The sequence below is a fragment of the Calidris pugnax genome, unplaced genomic scaffold (assembly GCF_001431845.1).
Source record: "Calidris pugnax isolate Ruff unplaced genomic scaffold, ASM143184v1 scaffold81, whole genome shotgun sequence".
In the NCBI taxonomy this organism is placed as follows: Eukaryota; Metazoa; Chordata; class Aves; order Charadriiformes; family Scolopacidae; genus Calidris; species Calidris pugnax.
This window is the reverse complement of record NW_015090880.1, coordinates 7,071,120-7,084,604: the sequence shown is the minus strand read 5'-3', so window position 1 is coordinate 7,084,604 and position 13,485 is coordinate 7,071,120. Positions and strand designations below refer to the sequence as shown.

General features: G+C 41.8%; 1 protein-coding gene across 1 annotated transcript in view; it reads left to right on the top strand.

The window, feature by feature from the left end:
- The window catches only part of LOC106890665 (monocarboxylate transporter 2-like), a 33,688-nt gene extending 22,775 nt beyond the window's left edge, over nucleotides 1-10,913 (top strand). Inside the window, exons 3-4 of the mRNA XM_014946620.1 lie at nucleotides 4,743-5,618; nucleotides 8,436-10,913. Coding sequence (XP_014802106.1) covers nucleotides 4,743-5,618; nucleotides 8,436-8,728 — 1,169 coding nt within the window. The 3' untranslated portion in view covers nucleotides 8,729-10,913. The remainder of the gene's footprint in view (nucleotides 1-4,742; nucleotides 5,619-8,435) is intronic.
- Nucleotides 10,914-13,485: the final 2,572 nt, after the last annotated feature.

Sequence of the window (13,485 nt, the reverse complement as noted above, 5' to 3'; positions counted from 1 at the left end):
CCTGGCTGAGCATCGCGTGCGGGATCTTAGCAGGGGATGTGCTCTTTGCAGATGAGTGCTCTTGGCCAGAGGCAATGGTGGCCATCAGTGCCCTCAGCTCCTTCTGAAGTGAACATGGGTTGACTGTGCTCTGCCCTGGGCAAGGCAAGCCTTGCGAGATACAAGCGGGACTATGAAGAAAGCACTTGTGTTCCTATAGAACCATGCGGTGTATTTCCTCTATGAGATATATGAAATGAGATTTGATTTACTTGCCCTTTGCTTGCTTATGAGGTTAGGAGGTCCTTTATCTGAAAATAATGACCCCTAGAGTTGACTGAAATTGTACAATATTCTCCGTATTGAGAAAAAAAAAATCTATATTTCCTCATTGAAGTTATAATTTGAATTTTCTGTATTGAAATATGAACTTCCTTATCAGAAACTCAAACAGGAGAAGGCATAGGTTCAGTCCAGCATCTTTAAAGCCTGCAGATGCTGGGTTATTGCTTTTAAAAGTAGATGGATTAGAGTTCTCCACCTGTGTGACTATAGATGCTTAATTGTAAGCATTTTTCTTTGATTATTTTGGCTAAGGTTTCTTCCAGTGCAGCTAGGACATCTGCCTGCAAACATGACACAATGAGTTCAAAATTGGCTTTTGGGGTTGCAAGGTGTATGTTTTAATGAGTGTTCCCTATCTCTCTGCAGCCACGTTAAGTGTTGCTGCTTTCTGAGCATGAAAAGTGTGAGCTCAACATTTAAAATCAATAAAACCAGCCACTAGCAAAGTAAATTGGGACAGAAAGTTTGTCACCCTGTTCTCCTACACCAATATTGCTTCATTAGATCTGTACAGTAGTGAATAAATCCCCACGTAGGATTCCCTCTCTTAAACCTTACTCTTTCTAAGCAGAGTCACTGTAGTTAGATGAAACTGTGTTATTACTGAGTACATAAATCTTGCAGATTCCTTGAAAGAGATTATAGAAACAAAGCAATGAGAAATAAAAATAACTAATGTCTCCCATGGATAAATTCAATATTTATTGATGCATGAGCTTGCAACATTCCTTGCTAAAACAAATGTCCTCTAGCAAGTTGACTAACACTCGATTAGCATAAGAAAACCATAAATCCTTTGTTAAAATATATAGTTGACTAACACTCGATTAGCATAAGAAAACAATAAATCCTTTGCTAAAAATATATGCATTTTGGTGAGCAGAAGGACTCAGGCAAGGAACGATGCTGCAGGAAGGCATTGACTCCTGTTTTCAAAGGTACTTGTCTAAAAACATGCCAGGAGGCAATTTTGTGCCTGACCCTAATGGGCCTAAGGTTTATGAAGACCCTGGGTTTTTTTGGTCGAAATCTGGTCCATTGCCCATCGCAGAGTTGATAGTATGAGCTGTGCTCGATGTACACATGTAACTCTCATGCCAGTGACAGGATGCAGGGGCAAAGCTGCCCCCGTGCCTCCCTCATCTTTAATGATGTGATGGTTCCTCAGAGCAAAGCATGTTTTTTGTTGTGTACATCTTTCCCTCCTGCTCCCCAAATGAGGGCAGCTGTATGGATGAGGTCTTAGCTAATAACCCATCATTTCCAGGCACGGTGCGTGTGTGCTGGGGAAGGAATATTAATTTGACAGAGAAGGGAAGACGCTTGTAATCCTGCTAACATGCTCGATGCCTCTAATTGCGCTTGAAGTGCTTTCACTGGTCAGGCCTAACCATGGAAGCATTCAAGGGCAATTATGGAGCTGCCTGCTCGTCACACGGCTGAGACGAGGACAGAGACTTCTGTAAAGGCGATTCGCAGTGACTGTAAAACAACCTGTAAACATCACACTCTGGACTCCTTCCTACTACCCTGAAATGAAACAGACTGACGTAAAAGACCACGTTCATGTCATGCACAAGGACGGAGATAAAAACAAGGTAGTTGGTACTAGGAGGCTCCTGCTACAGTCCTGTGCCTTTGGCATATTAATAGAAATCTCTTCAGAGGAGCAGAGCGGGAAGTATCTGTTTATGATGGAGGGATTAGACACGGCAATCTCAGTTGCTTCCTTGATTATGTCTTCTCCCATTTGCATGCAGAGCAGGGACTGCGCTCCACTGTTGGAGGCAGCTCTGAGGGGGCTCTGTCCTTGAAGGCACCGAGCTCTGGGCTGCAGGAGGCGCGTTGCCTACGCTGTAAAACCCATGTTCTCTTCCTGACTCGTTTCCCTATAGCGCCTGGAAAAGGAGATGGGGTTTGCAAGCTGTCAGCCTGGATAGGTGCCAGCCTGGATGCGTTAAACAGGTGTTTAGGCATGCAACCTCTTCTCCAAGTCTGAGGTAGCAGCAGCAAATTTCAAAGCTAAATGCAAGGCAATAATGACGGCTCAGAGTTTAGTTTAATCTGTACCAATTAGACCACCATGAAATAAAATATGGGATCTAGGGTGAAGCACATTGACTAATGAGACTAGAGTCTTTGCCTCAGCTGTAAACGTTGAACATTGAAATACCTGGTAGGATCTTCCTTTGCTAAGTAAAACGAGATCAATAGCTACACAGCTCATTGCTCTAGCACCACTGATTTCCTTCTAATACGAGGGAGATGTATTTAATCTAGAGAAGGATGCTCCGTCTGGCGTGGGCTTGCTTCTGCTTATGCAACACCACCGATAGGCCTCTCTGTCTTATCCCTGGGGATAAAATGTGGTTATTTGAGTAACAGTTTCAGCCATGGAGAAGCTGCGGTAGTTTCTGAAAACTGGAATAAAATGGATATGAATATTTCCAACTAAAGTCAGCCAAAAGCTGAAAGTAAATTGAAATTCCAGTCAGTCAATTTGAAACTCTCCAAATTTAATTAATGGGAAGAGCATGAGGTAATGTTAAATTAGATTTGTCTGACTGGCAAATTAATGTTCACGTAATAAAAAAATTTGAGGTGATTATTGGTTAAGTGGATAGCTGGCATCCAGTCTGATTTTCCTTCTCTGCACAACACGTGGTAGGTCTCTACCAAAAATGATTCTGTGGACATGATGGTTCAATTACTGCCCTTACTTGCCAGCCTGGGAAATACGGAGTTAAAGCAAACTCTAATTCACTGTTTTGCATCTTCTCAGGTGAAAGAAGGTGCATTCCTATATCTGAGCACCTTGATGGTGTTCTTTAACCCAGGCTGTTTTTTGCCTCCACTGTTCTCAGGTCAGTCCTCTCATGGGCATGAATTTGGCCCCTTATGCACTGTGAGCAGACTGTACTTCCCAAACACACGCCCTACCAAATGTATGGACTATCTAGAAACATTCATGCTGAGAATGTGTTTCATATCAAGGCTAATTTTAATATGTTGCCATTTCAATTTGGAAGTTTACAACATGAAAAACAAGTAATTTAAGAAAAAAAAGAATCTTAGACTTGGCAAAAAATCGTAATTTTCTAAAACCATTCAAACTGAAGCTATCCAACATCAGTTGAATTCTGCTGCATCAGTTGGATTCTACTCTATCAGCGACTAATGATAGTGTTCCTTAATTAATTTTGAGGACCTTGACCTTTCTAAATTCTCTTCTGTAAAGCAATATGCCTAATTATGTACTGCACAGTTAAACAAACTAATTATATAGACTAATGAACAAGAAAAAAATCTGCATGACCCTATTTTCAGGATTCATGTTCTCTAGTATAATCACTTCAAGGATTACATTTCTGTTTTGTTCTAATGTGGCTCATTCTTTCCTGGATGATAGGGTGGAAAATATGTGGCAAGATTTTTAAATGTTATTTTGATAGACTTTTGAAAATTTAACTTTTTAAGGAAATACTGCACATAATATAAACGTTTGAAAAGAAGACATTATTATATATTAGTGCTCTCAAATGGCACCACAGAAAGTTGAGACCATCACAGCATTTGGTATCTCTGGCTTCAGATTTTGCCTGTGCAAGAGAAGCTGGCTAACTGAATTAGCAAGGCAGATTTATAATACCATTTATATATCTAAATGCAGTATAAATAAATTTTAATTAAAAGAAACACTCTAGGGTCCTGTTTAATTAGCATCCTCAATAGCTGTTTTGCTGTGTACTTGCAGACCTCTTCATCTTTTGCATCAGATCTGAATTGCTCATACCACCAAATTAGCAATGGCTAAGAAGGGTAATGTTATTTTCTGTGCAGGACTGTCAACCCAGCAGCAGTGTTGGCTTCCCACCTCCCATGGAAGGGGGTGCCAGCCCCAGCCGCACGTGAGAAGGGTGTGCGTCGATGGTTAGCACTGTTCAAGCCAGAACAATCTTCCTCAGACTGGGAGTTGTCATTTTTTTAAATAGAGCAATTCTCTCCTCCAACAAGGCTGCTGTGTCTGGACAAAATCAGCCAGTGTTCATTAAGGGTATAGTTTCAATTTGTTCTGTGCTAGGTTTGCCACTCAAGAGATTTGCAGTAGAAAAGGAAAGGGCGTTCTATGACCAAAATTGTCTCTCTGGGGTCTGGTTACCCAAATGTGGCAGCCAGTAACGTAGGGATATCTTGAGTAAAGTTTGCATCCAGGCTATCATGTTGAAGAGCCACCGGTGGACCAATTGTCCATGAATTTGCTTTAAACAATGAGCTGAGGGTAAATGTGTCTTAAGTGCATCCAGGCTATCATGTTGAAGAGCCACCAGTGGACCATGAATTTGCTTTAAACAATGAGCTAAGGGTAAATGGGTCTCAAATCTTCCTTTGTCTATCTCAACTATTTTTCTCTGTTCCAGGATTTGGCCTTGCTCTCAACCTCCAGCCATCAGTGATAATCATAGGAAAATACTTTTTGAAGAGAAGACCCATCGCGAATGGCCTTGCTATGGCAGGGAGCCCCGTGATGCTTTGCACCCTGGCTCCTCTCAACCAGTTCCTTTTTGACAATTTTGGCTGGAGGGGCAGCTTTTTAATTCTTGGGGCAATTCTATTAAACTGCTGTGTGGCAGGAGCTCTCTTCAGACCCATTGGGGCAGCCACAGCATCAGTCAAAACCCAGGCAATTGAGGAAGGGAAGGCTCCACTGAAAGAAGAGGTCACTAAGGATGCCATGGAAATGAGTAGTCCCATGAACGTCCCCACGGAGGCCAAAACAGAAGAGGAAGGAGGAAAGGACTGCTGTGAAAAAATCAATCAGTACCTCGATTTTTCCCTCTTTAAGCACAGAGGGTTCTTGATTTACCTGATAGGAAACGTGCTCATGTTCCTGGGATTTTTTGCCCCCATCGTTTTTTTGGCACCCTATGCAAAGCACATTGGCATTGATGAATATTCAGCTGCTTTCCTCCTTTCGATCCTTGCTATCGTGGACATGATTGCCCGACCTACCACTGGCATCATTGCAAACAGCAAGTGGGTGAGGCCACGGATTCAGTACTTTTTCAGCTTCTCCATTGCTTTCAACGGTGCCTGCCACCTTCTGTGCCCACTGGCTTCTGGCTACACGGGGCTCGTTGTCTACTCCGTCTTTTTTGGCTTGGCCTTCGGCATGGTTTGTGCCATGCTCTTTGAAACGCTCATGGACCTTGTGGGAGCTGCCCGGTTCACAAGCGCTGTTGGCCTGGTCACCATTGCAGAGTGCTGCACGATATTGCTGGGACCACCTATTGGAGGTGAGTGTAATTTCTTCCTCTCCTTCCACTAGGTTGTGGCTTATATTTAGCCTCTTGCAAGCACATTTTGTAAGAATTGATTCTAAATGTCTTTTCTCTGCTTCCCACTCACCATTTTTCCACTAGTAATTGGACAGGGAAGGCAAGTCCTAGGTATCTTCTCCAGCATTTCCTCTTTGCTCCTTTCTGTGTAGTCCTCCAGTTGAAGTCAATGGTTTGGAGAGTGATCTTTGAGTCCCTGATCCCTTCAAACACTTGAACTGAACTTACAGAGTGGGACTTATTGCAACACCAAGAACCTTGCACTTCAGGTGGTGCCTCCTGGAGACTCCTGTTGCAAAAGGCCGGACTCTACCACAATTTAAGCTCAGTAAAACACAACAGTTCTATGAAATCCTCTTGTTGACTCAAACCTAGTAGCCTTGCTACTTGTCTCTAAGGCTCTGAGTACTTCCACTTATGGATTTCAGTCATCTTAGCGCATCGGATAGATTCAAGGCTGTTCTGAAAATAGAAAAAAAAATGTTTATTTTGGATGGCATGATTTGAAATATCAAAAGGCAGAGACCCTTAAGGGTCTGTGCTGACAATATTGAATCTCTAGCAGGGCTTACAGTCAACTGAAGATAAGTGGGAGCAGTGATTCCGCTTCTTACCCTCCATAGCATGTGCTTACTTCTTTTTCTACAAGGAACACACTGTGTCTAGAAGACACCGTATTTAAATCTGGCATCTTATCAAATCTGAGTTGGCCATGAATTAAATGACTTCACAGGTGACATTCTCTCAGTGCACAAATAGCATCCTGTCTATGTGCCCTGTCCTGCAATTTGCATTTCACCTGTGTGCAAGCTTGAATAGTTGGGTTGGAAGCTGGTCACCTCTAAGTATGCTAAAATGTTTAATTAGGTTGTGTATGCTGTCTGTATGTGGATGTATATAAGTTAAACTCTGCTATTTTTTTTGATATGGCAGTATCACTATAAATTTAAAGAATGCACAGAAAGAAGGCAGTTTAAACCCATTTCCTGGATTCAAAACTGAGATCTGGCTAATACTCTGTATGGCACATCTAGCAGAGCCATTTAATTCTTCATATTGCCGTGTAGCTCATACAGTGTGACAGAAGCAGCTGTATCCTCTTGCAGTCTTACAGATTCATTATTTAATTAATAACAAACAAAAGAAAATACAATTTTAAAATGACCATTTTCTGAATTATATAATTTTCTGTGTGGAAGATTAAGTTAATGACCAGAGACCGCTAATGAGGCTAAAACTGTTCTATGTAATAATCAGTAATATTAGTTTTGTAGGGTTTTCCCCACCATTTTAATAAGCAGCAAATTTATTGGTTCTTTGGCATTTTAATAACCTACTGCAGGGTTCTGCTTTAATGAACTAAGTAAATTGTTCCCAGTGTGTTTTATGACTTTATCTTATTCTCAAAGGAAAAGAGGCAAGACTATCCTACTGTTGAATTTTCCAATACTCTACTCATTAAAACTCTCATTGAAACCTATTTAGGAGACCTCTAGGTCATCCTGATTAGTAGAAAAGAAAAAAATTGTTGTAATTAGCATTTGGTTGATGTTTCACCAGTAACATGAAAAACACAGTGCCTTGAAAATGGTGTACCAAAACCACATTTAGGGATGATTCAGGAAGAACTGTTGAGCAAAACCAGTTAAAAATTATTATTTTTGTGATCAAGAAATGTATTTGGTGGCCATAAAATCCCTTGTTAGTGTAATGCAGTGGGATAATTAATCATCAGCTTTTCAACATGAGGAGGTCAGTCAGGAAGCAATTAAAGGTCCCTCTTTTTAAGGAGGAGAACATGTTCCAAAAAGTCAGAGAGCTAATGGATGATGGGCAAGTTTCAAGGAGGACTATCTGTGCTGTGAAGGCCAGGTTACGAGTGGGTCTTACTTTAATTAGGGATTGGGATGTTAAGAATGGTCTGTGTTGCACCAGTAAATGGGAATTAATGCTCAGGATCATAATCCCAATAAGATTTGCATTACATTTTGACATAATGGAGAACACTGACATTTCAATTAAGCCGTTTCCCTTCAATTACTCTCTAACTCTGTAGCAGAGGCATTAACCTTTGAGAGGAACCTGTCACATTTGTCTTGGCATTGAAATTATCTGACATTGACAGCATCATCTTTGCTTTCCCCGGAACTAATGTTTTCCAGTTCCACGCAGTGCCCTTTCATCTTTAGATCACGAGTGTAAATGCAGAAAGGGCAGCTGTGACCAAAAGCTGAGTCCCCTCTAGTGCTGGTGAATGACCCGTGGAGGAATAAATTGGAGGGTCTTTGTCAAGAGTCTGAGACAAGACCGAGTGGCCAGGTGCCATCTCACAAAGATCTGCCCGAATGCTGCTGCTTTTGTTGGCAGCCTGAGGACTACCAAGTCAAATGGACACCCTTGTAGATGATCATTGGAGTTGATGGAAAGACTCTCTGCAGACTTTGTGAGCAGAGGACTTAATTTCTGCCTGGAAAAAGTAGGTGTGTCTGAAAAGTCTAGACTTTGCAATGTAGATTCTCTGTCCCTTTCTACTTAACTGTACAAGTTATTAGTAGTATTACCTATATCAATGTTAACTACCCACAGGCTATGTAGTGGAACATGTGTGAAGTATTTGCAGGATCAGAGTATTTGTAGAAGAGATCAGAAGTCCAGAGAATGTCTTATTTTATCCTAAAGCCACAAGTCTGTCCTTTTATATTTAGGATCTGAAAACAAAATATTCTTGCCTTCATCTCTAAGTTTCTTTTTTTTTTCTTAATACATGTTTTACAGGAACTCTAATCGATACTTTTGGGGACTATAAATATATGTTCATTAAATGTGGAGCTGTGATGGTCCTGGCAGGAACCTTCCTGTTCATCATGAATTACTATAATTATCGTATGCTTGCCAAGGAGGAGAAGGAAAGAAAGGCAAAAGAAGAGGATCCTAAATCTGTAAGGACAGAAAATGAAGGCAGAAATAACTGGAACAAAGAAACTGCACAGGATGGGCCTGAGCTGAAACCTTTGAGAGAAGAACAAGAAGGACTAAAGAAGGAAGTGAATGGCACAAATGAAGTTTAAACCTGTTCCCATGGGCTGAATGGAAAATTACTTCTGGGTGCTTGAGTGGACACCAGCTGTGAAATCACACTAGGTTTTTAAATTTTGCTCTATGCTCTGCAGTGTGCCTCCTCTTCCATGTTGTAGGAGAAGACTAGAACAAAAACAAGTCTAGTTTCTTACAAAGTGCTGGGACACAGTGCAGTACCCACTTGCATACCAAAGGTCCTGCAACGTTTTTCTTTAGATATTTCCCATTTCCCGGAGTCACCAAGTAAGGGCGTAAGTGACACCCCACTTTTATTCCCTGTACTGCAGCTCTACTCAGTGAAAAGGCCAGTGGCCATCAGAGTCAATGCAGAGCCCTTCCAGCAGCCTGAACAGACCTTGCATTGAGTACAGTGATGGCTGGATCTTCTCACCATGCGGTCAAAAGTCTTTGGCTCTCGTTGACTGCCGTGTCAGAATTATCCCAGGGATTTAATGCTGCCTTCTACTGGCAGTTGCACTGCGACTTGCACCTCTGTCTCATGAAAATGTAAAATAGACCTTACACTCATCTTAATTACCACAGGAGAGAGATTCTTGAACAGAACAAGGGCAGCAGAAGCCTGTGCATGAAGTGGCAGCGAGGCAGCCTGTCTTTGTGTCTGGAGCGTACTAGAAAGGAACTAACTTAGGGTGGCTCATCATGGCAAAACCAGGGACTTTCTCAGGGACCTCTGCATTTTGCAAAATGCTTTGAGAAAGGTGACATTATGCAAGGGGCAGCACAAGGCTGACATGCTGCAGCAGTCCTTCTTCCAGGTCCTTTGTCTGTCTGTGGGACAGAAATTTAGTCTCAAAGGGCTTAAACTTTGATTTACATTTGAACAGCGCAAATTCTTTAAAATTTTCGCTAGGAGGTTACACAGTCCTTATTATCCAATATCTGAGTGCCTTACTGGTTTTAGTATGCTTTCTCTTTACAGCACCCTGGTGAGGCAGTGTCGTTGCTACTAATTAATTGTACAAATGAAGAACTGAAGCCTAGAGGAGCTATGAGCATCATTGCATCAGTGAATGCCAGGCTTAGGCATGCCAGACCTGAAGTGGGGTCCACTGCCCTGAGTTGGCCACCGTGGCTACCTATGTGAAGGACAACATCGGCAGCTGAGGAGAGGAGCTGAAAGCCTGGCTGCTGAGCACAGGCATCCCCCTGCTAGAAAGTAGAAAATACCATGGATGGTCATGTGTTAAACCACAGCCCTCTCTGCAGTGCAGCCTGCTTACTTTGTGCTTCGTACTACTCAGGATTCATAATTTTAAACACCATCTTAGAGCTGCAACCTTGTGCCATGTTTTTTTTTTTAACCTGGTTAAGTTGCATCCCTCCTGGAGGGAATCCAAACACAAGTGTCCCCACTTTGTTTGGGCGGGGTTAGGCACCTCCTTGTTGCCAGCCCTGCAATACCTGGTGGCCTCTTGCCACCCTGTTGCATGAAATCAAGTTTCCCCAGGTCAGTGATGCAGAGCTGGAGCTGAGGCCATGTAGGAGCCTCTTACCCAGAGGTGGTAATTTTGAGCCAGGAAGATCTGGACACAGACAGCAAACACTGATGTATTTTTATAATAAGCAGCTGTTGCCTGAGAGCAAGAATGCTGAGCATGGCACCATGTAGTTGAACTGTCAGCCTTTTGTGGATTTAGCTCCAAGTGACTGGATATAAAAAAAAAAAAAGGGGGGGGGGGGGCTTTTGAGGCAGATCACCCAAATCCAAAGCTAACACCAGTCCATAGGCTATATCTCCTCTTTCCTTCCTTCAGTACCACCCTTATGTGATCACATTTTTCTCATGACTGTCACCGAAGAACTGTATTTCATTATCACTTGTATACACACTGTGAAGAATGGCTTGTAAAAATACTTCCATAAATACAGTATACTCTTAAATTTAGATCACTCATATCTTCTTGTATAAAACCTTTTCTGTGAAATCTTTTGTTCCACTAAAGAATAATGACCTTTGGCTGTTGACTTCAGTAGGACTTAAATTTTATCCTTATGTAGTACCTTGCATTTCCTCTGAAAAACAAAATCTACACAATATACTTTGGCTTTTTTAGCTGTATTTGTAATGTCCTTTATTTCTATCAAATATACATATGGTATTTCAGTAAAAAATGCACTGATAGAAGGTCCTGAGCATTTTTCAATATGCCTTCTGGAAGCTTTAATATACTTAATAAAAGTCTTTAAAAAAAAATAATTAGTTTACATTTGCCTGTTGTGATCTGCAGGGAAATTTCACCACTCTATTCGGTAAGGAATTTATCCTTGTTGAGTTTCCAATCCTGGCTCCATGTACATGGTAACACGGCTCTTGGTTGTACCCTCTTATTCCAGGACCACCACTGGGAGCTCCTTGCCACACGGTTTCTTTGACTTTTTCAGTGATGTGGGCCAGCCTGACTCACACCTGCAGTTTTGTGGGTCCATAATGAGTCTGAAAGCAGCTGAGAATGACCTGGCAAGGATCTGACAAGATGATTTTCATACCTTCCCATCAGGTTGTATCAATTAATTCTGGGAACAATGACCCACATCCTCAGCTGTCCTTACTGAAGGAGCTGATGCTAAGGCTCTTTGTCTAGCAGAAACCCAACGCAAGGTTTTTAGATCATAACACCTCGTTAATACAGATAACATTTTCAGTAAAAAGGCTCTCTGATCTGTGAAAATCTTCTGGAAAAGCTGCACCTTTGTTAACCTGTCCCTGAGGGCAAAAAGTGCTAAATTGGATAAGTAGTTCTTTATGGCTTCAGAAGTCTTCTAACATTAAGCAGCTACTTCATTTAACCTACTCAAGCCTCCTGTCATAGAAAGAGATAATGTTAAGATTATGGCACTATTTCTATCATGTAGGAAGCTAGACTATTTTAACACAATTCTAGCAATTATGGCTGGTTGGCAGTGGTGGGTGGGCTGCCCCTTCCCTGTTACCCTGCCTCCTGCCCCCACTCTGGGTTCCAGCCACAACATCTCACTAATCAATGCAACAAAGCAATGCCAAATAATTCCGTACTTCTAAGCCCTAGAAATGCTTCACTGAATCACATCCTCTGAATTCAAAAACTTGCAGGCTCAAGCTGTAATCCAGGCTTGGAAAACTGAGAACATTTTCAGTTATTAAAAATGACTGTTGCAATATGAAGTATCCATTAGAAAAAGCTCTTGTGGAGGAGTAGAAGCTGCCTGTGCATCTAATTTAGTGATTTGTGTGGCAAATTAAACACAATATTCTTATTTACATGCATGCTTAAGTCTGGAAAGCACCTTTGTAGGCAAGTCAAGAGCGAGTGTTATAGCATCAACACATGTACTAGGCACATGGGGCATATTTGGGATATCAGACATGCAAGGACGATTGCTAACGTTTTCATTGCAGTGCAATTATTAGACGTTGTTTATATTTCATTAGCTTGTGACCTTACTAGAAGCAATTACCCATTGTTTCCAGAGTTGCTTGAACTTCTACAAGAGCCTGATTTTTGATGCTGAACCATCATTCCCAACAACCACAGAAGAAGCCAAAAGACCAGCAACAACTCCCTGCAGCCACATTCTGCTGGTGAGGCACAATGGTGTTTGATGGGGAGGCGCGACAAGTACCATGGAATGGATTGAGATTTAGCCCACATACTCATTTCTTATTTATAGTTCCCCTCACTTTTTCCCTCCATATATTTAGCTTTCCATATTTAAAGGCACGGAGGAGGAATTCAAATACTTCAACACTTAACTCTGAAGAGGCAAAATTTGTACACCTTCTTACCTCCCTTTTTAACAGGATGATGAAGCAGCGACTGTGCCATGTAGTGGAGTGTCACGCTACTAGAAGGGGACACTTTCTGCTGTCACACACTGTGCCAGACACTGCTTTGCCACACGTAGTGTTGTCTTGGCCTGGAAAAGCAGCAGCACAGCTTTAGGTCAGCTGTAGATTTGAGCTCATCCCAAAGAAGAGCTTTAGTGCTTTTTATTTTATGCTGTTAATGAAAACCTTCTTCAGTGGGGTGACAGCCAAGATGGATTTCAGTACCCAGCACTTAAGGAAGAGGGTGTAAAACCAGGCTGCCTTCTTAAGTGGATGCAGGAGGCTGCAGTTTTGGGGTTTGTAACCATCACCAGTGTGCCTTTATGCTGCTCTGGGTCATCCTCCACATCGTGCACACAGAGGAGCTCATGGTGGCAAAGGGGAAGGATGTTCACTGGCAATATGTGCAGTGCAATAGAACAAAATATAAATTTCCTCCTTTTAATAAAAGGAATGAACCATATCCAGACAGTGCAAAACACATGAGGAAACCAGAGAAATCTGGAACTATGACAGAGTGGAATGAACTTGGTACCAACTGTGTTAAAACCAAGCAGGCAAGCAAACAAACAATGAAGTATCAACCTATATGTTTGAAATATGCAATCATTTTCGACAACATAAGAGATTATTCAGAAGGACAGTTCCTGTGGCAGCTGATGCCAAGTTTATTTGGCTGCGTTCAGAAAATGCCTGGTAGACAATACAGGTACATTCAGATTACCTTGAGAAATGAATTTAAAGACAACTTCGGTGCCCTCTGCAGCGATGGTGACATTGACTATAAAATAGTACCATTTAGACTTATCAGAATTGTGTGAAAGTGTTTTGATGAGTGACATTCATAACTGTCAGCAAAGCTTCCCGTAATGGCAGCGCAGCTCAGAAACAACGACTCAATTTGCCATCAGCTTTGGCACT